The 7,539-nt window shown below is 49.4% G+C and overlaps 1 protein-coding gene across 1 annotated transcript; it reads right to left on the bottom strand.

Moving 5' to 3' along the window:
- Nucleotides 1-1,531: 1,531 nt before the first annotated feature.
- On the bottom strand, nucleotides 1,532-4,333 carry LOC104496803 (alpha-crystallin A chain). The gene is made up of 3 exons (XM_010139970.1): nucleotides 4,069-4,333; nucleotides 3,024-3,146; nucleotides 1,532-1,924 (listed from the first exon to the last, which is right to left on the bottom strand). The coding sequence occupies exons 1-3, from the start codon at nucleotides 4,255-4,257 to the stop codon at nucleotides 1,715-1,717; spliced, it is 522 nt and encodes a 173-aa protein (XP_010138272.1). The 5' UTR covers nucleotides 4,258-4,333; the 3' UTR covers nucleotides 1,532-1,714.
- Between the last annotated feature and the right edge of the window lie 3,206 nt (nucleotides 4,334-7,539).

Below are 7,539 nucleotides of genomic sequence, written 5' to 3'. Positions count from 1 at the left end.
AAGGGGAGGAGGTTGGCTGGCTCATTCTTTTTGGCAGAACTCTTTCTCCAGCTGTCCTCACCTCCCAATCAGGGCATGGATCCGTGCACTTTCCTGGGAAGGATGCGCTTATTTTGTTGTCACCCTGCCTTGTTTTGTAGGTGCGATCTGGGAGCACCCAGAGACACTTTGATTGAGACAAACTTGCATCTGTTCCCAAAGAAGCAGCGATCTTCTCTACTTAGGAGCCAAGGTGGACCTCAGAAGCTCCTCCTCACATTGCAGGTCTTGGATGTGAAGATCTCCACCAAGAGGAAGAGCACTCACCGTCCAAGCTGATTTTACCTATGGGCTTAGTTATGGGAATGCAGGGTTACGCTACGGTTTTCTTAAACACCACGGATTTCTGTCTGCACGGAAAGCTATTCGAGTCAAGCATGAGGGCCGAAACCTTCAGTCTCGAGTCCTCACATCTATGCAGGCTGGAAAGTCATGGATTTCATGTGTGGCATTTGCAGGGAGAGCTAGTACCTATGTCCTACCTGCTCTGCCAAGATCTTCAATGATTCGTTTCAGATGAAATCCTTCACATTGTATGAAGACAAACGAGGTCTGCTTTGCTGTCTCTACTGGCGCAATGAACTTAAGAAATGGCGTGGCTGTTGGGATATCGAATTTTGTTCTTTTTTTGATCCTTTTGTTTTGCTGGCATGGAGGATAACAGCAACATGAGAGGAAGGGCAAGTCATCATCGCAAACTGAGTACATTTCATGCATTTCCAGTGGTGGAAAGCTTATCCTCCAAGCGGCGTTAGGCACCATGCTAACCTTCCCACTTCAAACGCCTTAGAAAGGAACAAAGGAAACCCCCAAAGCCAATTGCGTGTTTCCTATATCTCTTTATTGACCGCCACTGACCACATTCTCAGGTTGAGTGCCAGATACCAGTGGAAGAGGTGGAGTTACCCTAGAATTAGAGTGAGAGCAAGGAACACAGTGTGTTACACACAGGCTGGGGAGAGCTGGCTGGGGATGTGAAGCCTCTGCACAGCGGTGAGCCCCCCTCTCTCCCCCGAAGGCCTACTAAGACAGTGGAAAGACGTGCTTGTCCTCATGTCAGTTGTCCCTAAGGGAAACAACAGGGTAGTGGTGTGAACAGGTACACTTAAACACTTTGATGAAAAAAATAATAGTTGCAACCCCTGAAAGTGAGATGTTACTATTTCTCCTGCAGCTGCAAGGAACCTGTGGTATGTTCACCTCGTGTAAGCAGGATCTCAGGTGTGAGGCTTGGCTCTGCTGCTTGTTTTTTCAAGAGTAACCGGTTTAGTTCTGCATGGAGCAAGTCATCAGGGCTTTTCACCTGTTCCAAGCCTCACCTCAAGACTTGGTGCATCAGGAGCCAGTGTTATGTGTGTGTTTTACCTCCTACCTGATGGTGGTTATGGACTACAGCATCGGACGAAGACTCTTTCAGCAAGTACAACGGCATGGCAGCACGCGCCATTCATGCCATCCCCACAGCACAGCTCACAGGTTTAAGCTTCAGAGCCCCCCAGCCGCTCACCCAGCCCCTTGTCCCATCCAAGGGAAAGGGGAAAAAAAAGAGGAAACAAAGGGGGAAGGAGGAACCAACAAAATAAACCCCTCTAGATATTCACTGATATCTATGCAATGGCTCTGGGAATGAGACCTGCAGACGGTGGTAGCCTGCCTACCACAGCAGCAGGCGGGCTTAGGAGGAAGGCGCAGAGGTGGGCTTCTCCTCCCGGGACACGGGGATGGGTCTCTCGCTGTGGCCGGCGTCCATGTTGGAGGGGACCTTGGGGCCCGAGAAGGTCAGCATGCCATCGTTGGACAGGGAGCAGGTGATGGCAGCCTGGTCCACGTTAGCAGGCAGGCGGTACCGGCGATGAAATTCACGGGAGATATAGCCATGGTCATCCTGAGAGGCAGTGGGGAAAGGGAGGAAGGCCCATGAGAATCCCCCTGTGCACCACGCCATGCCTCCCTCCACCCAACCCCGCAGCTCCATCAAAGAGGAGTCCACATCCGCCCTGGCTTTTCCTTACACTGACACTGTACTGCTGGTATCGCTGGGCACATCTCCGCTTTTACATTTTACACTTCATATTTTTACAAACATTTTATATTTTTGTAGGGGCAGGTGTCCCCCACGATGTCCCTGAAGCTGCAAGAGGTGCTCAGAGGAGCAGGGTGTGATTTGGGCTGTATTATAGGTTGGAATCGGATTAGGGACTCTCCAATTTCAAAGGATGCTTGGAGACAAAGTCCGTGGTTCTGCGAAGGTGAAGGCTAGGCACACATGTGCGCCCATGTATTTCCTTACTAGGCAGCAACACTGCGTCAGCCAAAGTACACTATCCTGGCCCCCATTTTTTTGACCAAAAGAATGAGAAATGCAATTTTTTTTTAAAAGTCAGCCATGAAAACGGCTGCTTTCTTCCTCTGGAAAAAATAACTATATAAAAAAATGCATATTGCTTCCAGGCTAGAGCTTTGCCTGACTGAAAAAGTGTATGAGAAGCATTAAACCCCTGCTGGTATAATTCACTTTTCGACCCCCACAGATGTTTCCATGACATACGTGTTAAAAGTTTCCAAGCCTGAGGCACTTGACTGTTTTTCTTGTGTTTTGTTTGCTCTTGCTTTTCTCTCCTAGATCAGCACATGAAAACTCTGTTTTCACTAACGATTCTGGCTTATGAAAACTCAGTCATGCTTCAGCAGAGCCAGATGATGTTCTTTGTCTGGTCCAGTGTTACTGGTGAACAATGGACATTGTCATCTGACGGTTATGGGAGATGATGATTGAAAATAAACAAAAGAGGAGTGGATTAGCTCATTATTATCGGATATCAGGCGGGGGCTCTATGGCAACAGGCCATACCAGTAATGACAACCGATAAATAGCTCCTTCTTCTGATATATTCTTTTTTTTTCTTCAGCTGAGGACCATTAGAAAGAAAGAAAATGGACCTCAACTCGCCAGTTGCTCCACCATCACCATCACTTCCACTTACCTGTCTTTCACTATGCTTGCCATGGATTTCCACAAAGTCATCAATAATCTTCACACTCAGGTCTTCGGGAGAGAAGTGTTTTACATCCAACATGATTGTAAACTTGTCCCGGTCAGACCTCACCTGAAACGAACATCGTTAGATGGTAAAACCTGAGCTCTAAGCATGGAGGCAGCACCAGCATTGTGGCAGCTTAAAAGACAGGGAAGGGGTGGTCTGGCAGTGGCACAGCTTTTCCTTCCGTGACTACAGGCCTCAGCGGCAGTCTTTTTCCCATCATGGGGACCTAGGGACACTGGGAGGCCATGGTAGGCATCTGTCACTTCTTGCTGCTATTCTTGTGCTGGGGACCCCTTTACGCTCAGCAATCTGACAGCTGCACTGGGCGTTTGTACTCAGCGGTGAAAAGCAATGAGAACCAGCGCAATATTCTCTGACAGCACTTGTTTTGTCCTTTCAGCGATTTATGGTTTCCTCGTGGTCTTAGCTCTGGGAGGAAACCAGCAAGAGAGGGCTAGAGAAAGTACCGGTCCCTGAGCTTTGGACCACGGCTCCCATAGCTACACTCTCCTCCTACGCACTGCCTTTGGAGAACTGCTCCTAAGTCCTCCAGCATATTTCACAAAAAACATTGAGCTCCTGAGACAGAGGAGGGGGCTGGAGGAAGCTCCCGCTTGTCAGGGTCCTCTACCACTCCGAGCTGCCCTCGTGGGTGCTTACTCCAGGAGCAGCCAACTCTTCGCTCGCCACACAGCCGTACAAGGGCAGTAAAGGCAGCTTTTTATGAGTCAGAAACAACCGTCAGGAACCAAAACGGTTTCCGCTTCTCGAAGAGAAGCCTTCTCCCCAGAAAAGGTTTCCTTCCATGCCCAAGAAGGGGCAGGAGACTGCTTGGTGGTGGGCTGGAGGTCCTCTTTGCCCCCCTCACACCCCAGCATGGAGCTACAGTTGCAGGCTCCCACTGGCAAGCCGTGGGTGGGGAGGAGCAGGTGGAGATGTAAGGAGGGAGGGGAATGAAAAGGAGAGGAAGCTGAAGGTCCCTTACCTCTGAAATGCCTGACTCCAGCACGCTGCGGAAGAGGGACTGCCTGTAGTACGGGCTGATCGTGGAAGAGAACAAAGGCAGGAGATCGTACTCGAAGAGACCCTCTCCAAAAAACTGGTCAAACAAACGGCTTGGAATGAGGGGTCCCAGAGCACGCTTGAACCAGGGGTGCTGGATGGTAATGTCCATGCTTGCTGTTGCTGCGACCTGTGGCTGCAAGGGAGAGTGATGGGAGCAGTGCAGTCGCTGGGGAGACAGCGATGCCTTGGCTGGACTGCGCAGTGTGGCCCCAGGGAAGCTCCCCCTATATATACTGGTCTCGCAGAATGAAGGCATTAGCAGGATTTCTCTGGAAAGACATGATCTCATGATGGAGGCAACGTGGTCAGCAGAAATGCGGAGACTGACCTGGAAATGACAGTCTGGTTGGAATCGGTGCCAGATCTCCCGAAGGGACGATGCCAGGCAGCAGGCTGTGAGACACGGGATGCCCAGGGGTACTGGCAGGTCCTCTGGGGGATCAAGCAGGATGAACAGGACAGCTCGGTGGGCATCTCAAGGACGCTTGTGAAGGAGGTCTGCTTTGTGGGTCTTTGTAACCCACCCTTGGCTTTTTGTTAAGGCCCTTGTTTCTGCACCTCCTTGAAACAGAGACACAAAGTCTCTTCCAAATAAATGAAACAGCTTTCTTCCAATGAGGAAAAAAAGGTTTGACTCCGATTGAAGAAAGGGAAACTTTTTTTGTGACATGCTATAAAGTGACTCCGCCACCTGAGAGGGGCCTAACACCCCTGGCGGAGGGATCCTGGCAGGGAAGCAGGACTAATGCATGATGCAGAGCATGAACACGGGTTTGACAAAGCAGAAACTTTTAACAAACAAATACTTTGCCAAAAGAAAGAAGAATACGTTTGTTCACCGACCGTAACAGCAGACCAAAAGCTGCTCTTGAGAGTGTCCTTGTTTTGATCTGGGAGTGCTGTGGGAGGTTGATTTATCTCCCAGTGTCACGACACAGATCCTACTTAACATGCATTTCTGGTTACAGCTGGTTTTCATTTCTGTGTCACTGAAATTTGCGCTTAAGGGGTCGTTCACCATCTTGGACAGACTGGGGAAGGGGCACGGGGACAGCCAACTGTGGGAGCAGCATGCTGCGCCACAGAGCTGAGGCAGCTGGCTGGCAAAAGGGTGGCAAGGCTGTCTGCTCCACAGCAAGGCTCAGCACGAGGCTGCAGAGGCAGCCAAGCCCTGGTTCCCACCGTAGCCAGTGGTGTAGGAACTGCCTCCTAGAGGACTTCTGGACAGCAGTAGAATGTACATCAGGAGTCTTGTGCATCTCAGCACCTTTCACAGTCAGTAGAGAGAGGTGAGTGCGCCTCCGAAAGTCACTTCAGAGCTCAGGGGCTGAATCATCTTCTCATGGCACCAGGGACAAAAGAAACTGAGGGCAGGTGAGATCCTGGGATCAGTGCTTCAGGAGAAAAGGGATCAATCCAGGCCGGAGGAGCTAAATTCAGAAATTCAGCTGAGCATCACCTGGCATCTAGGCACCACGTGGTCTTGGAAAGTCCTTGGCCTTGACTCCCACATGTGAGCCCTCCCCACGTAGTTCATGGAGGGACAAGGAAAAGTGAGAACCAGAAGATTCTGCTACAGAGGCTTTCCTTTACAGAAAGTAAACGTTGAGCAGAAAAACACCTAAAAAGGCAGTAGAGACTAGGAAGACAGACAAGAGTTTAGGCTCAAACTCACTTAGAAAAGGCCCTGTGGTATGGCTATGGCTCTTGGGCATGAAAGATTTTCTAAAACCAGGCGCCAAACCAAAATCAATCCCTCCTCAAGATATGGAGGAAAAAAACACAATGGAAAGTCCTAACACCTTATCAGTCCCTATGTCCCAAATCTGTCATTTTGCAGGAGAAAAAGGAGGGAAAGCAAATAAGCACCACAAATCTCTGTGAGATTTGGGTCTTTGCCCCAAGAGAGAAGAAAATCTCTCCTCATGCACCCAGTATCAGAGACCTGCTAACCTGTATTTAACCAAAGGGTAGCAGTGACCTGATATATGCAGAATGAGAGACACAGGAAGAGTTCAAATCCCAAGCCACTCACTGGAGCACACAAATCAAATTATTTATCTGGCTAGTAGAGGAGCAGGTGGGAACTGTGCCCTGACACAGACACAGATTTTGAGGTCCGACACACCATTTGGGCTCCAGCCATGCATGAGGGGTGGATGCAATCCCTGCAGTGTGTTGGGAACATCCTCTTTGTGCTTCACAAACCAGGAGTTATACCAGGAGTCCAGGGAGCAACACACACGATGACAGGCTCCTCTCTGGGCATCTCTCACTGCTTAGGGAACTGCCAAACCCTTGAGTCCTGACCTCCAGTGTACTCCCCTTGCAGGAACAAGAGAGGATTATTGGGGCGGGGAGGAAGAAGGAAGCCCAGGTGGGCTGTACCCCTCTCAGCAACACTGACCGGCAGCACACGGGTGCTCTTAGTTAGGCACCAGCAAAGCAGCCACTCGCCTACACGCTACCACTTACCTCACAGGGAAGCCCAGCAAAATCCAGCATCTACCCATGGTCAGACACTTGCTCCAGGATAAGACCATGTGTGTGTTTAGCAAGTGATCAGAGCACCCGGTATGTTCAGCAAGGTGATGGGAACGGGCTGTTCAGAGACAAATGACAAATATATCCTCACCTGAATTTCATCTAAAATTACATATATTACCACACATTCAAATACCTGTAAAGCAGCAGCCAACTTCATGGTTTTATGTCTTTAGTTTCTTCTGGACCCATATTTTCATGGTTCTCCCTTAGAATTAGTCATATCCATGTTCTTTGAATCATATCCATGTTCTTCTTTTTTGTCTTTCATGGGCAAATATTTCACTGAAATGTAAATTTCATTTACAGAAGTTTTTTCTGATGCAGACTTGGCACTGCCTGTATGCCTCTGGGCAACAAGCAGTCTCCTGAGACTCATCGCATCTAACTGTCAGTGGTCTAAAACTTAAATTTCCAGTCCAAATAACTCGTCCAGGCTTCCTGTCCAGTCAGTAGAGAGAAACAGATGCCTCCAGATGGCTCACATTATAATGTAGGTGGGTAGGAGAGGTGAAATGAGACTCCTTTCAGCAGAGCCTACATCTTTACTGACTGATGAGAGAGCCTGGACAGCTGCTTTAGGGGAGGCAATTCTAATTCTAGCCTCCTTCTGGACAAGCAGAGTTGGTGAGACGAATCCTGTCTAATGGGAATTTGGTATAAGAGGAGAAAGCAACCATTTTACACCAGTTCAGGGAACCAGACTTCTCACAGGATGTACAACATTTGTGCATCGTTATCATCATCATCATCATCGTGGCTTGGCTTCGCGAACGAAGATCTGGGAAGGGCTTTTCCCACGCTCACTGCAAGCGATGAGTGCACCCTTCGGGGCTGCGCGGTGGGT

Source organism: Buceros rhinoceros, unplaced genomic scaffold (assembly GCF_000710305.1).
Source record: "Buceros rhinoceros silvestris isolate BGI_N320 unplaced genomic scaffold, ASM71030v1 scaffold35187, whole genome shotgun sequence".
Lineage (NCBI taxonomy): Eukaryota > Metazoa > Chordata > Aves > Bucerotiformes > Bucerotidae > Buceros > Buceros rhinoceros.
The sequence above is the reverse complement of the archived record's forward strand: the minus strand, read 5'-3'. Positions and strand labels throughout refer to the sequence as shown.